The 556-nt window shown below is 53.1% G+C and overlaps 1 protein-coding gene across 1 annotated transcript in view; it reads right to left on the minus strand.

Annotated features, from left to right (window-relative positions):
- TFPI (tissue factor pathway inhibitor) overlaps window positions 1-556 on the minus strand; it is a 20049-nt gene that overhangs the window by 6951 nt on the left and 12542 nt on the right. Inside the window, exon 3 of the mRNA XM_015566110.1 lies at window positions 304-480. Within this exon, the coding sequence (XP_015421596.1) occupies window positions 304-480 (177 nt within the window). The remainder of the gene's footprint in view (window positions 1-303; window positions 481-556) is intronic.

A 556-nucleotide genomic window follows, 5' to 3' on the forward strand; every position in this document is an offset into this window, starting at 1 on the left:
TTGTGGGTTCAGAGCCCCGCCATCGCCCCTCAGAGACAACGGTTTTGTCAGGAAAGAAAACGAAATAACGGAGAATGAAAAATGGAATGTCCATCTAGGGAAGCCATGGCCCTGAAGTCAGGCTTGTTGCGTATTTGTGCTTTAACACATTTCTTTCACATCCTGACTAGTTCCTATCAGATTCAGGGGAAACGAATGCATCCCACTGGTCTGGGAACCCACAGGCCAGGCACACCTGTCCTCAGGACGCCTTATGTTTGAAACACCAGGAAACACAGTGAAGGGAGAGGAGCACAGACTCACCTGGGTGCCCACAGTAGCGCTGGCATTCTGCCTCGGTCTCAAAGTTGTTTGGGTTCCCCTCGCAGCCTCCATACCCGAAAACCTCGCAGCGCCCGGAGAGGTGGTTGTAGAAGTAGCGAATGAAGTTGGCACGGCAGGGCCCCACCTCCGCCTCCAGCAAGCAGAAGCCGGGCCGCCCTGGGGGTGCACGTGTGTCAGAGAGTTCTCCTTGGAGTAAGTTACTTATTTCTATTAAACTAGAGGCACAATGCAT

Source organism: Myotis davidii, unplaced genomic scaffold (genome assembly GCF_000327345.1).
Source record: "Myotis davidii unplaced genomic scaffold, ASM32734v1 scaffold221, whole genome shotgun sequence".
Lineage (NCBI taxonomy): Eukaryota > Metazoa > Chordata > Mammalia > Chiroptera > Vespertilionidae > Myotis > Myotis davidii.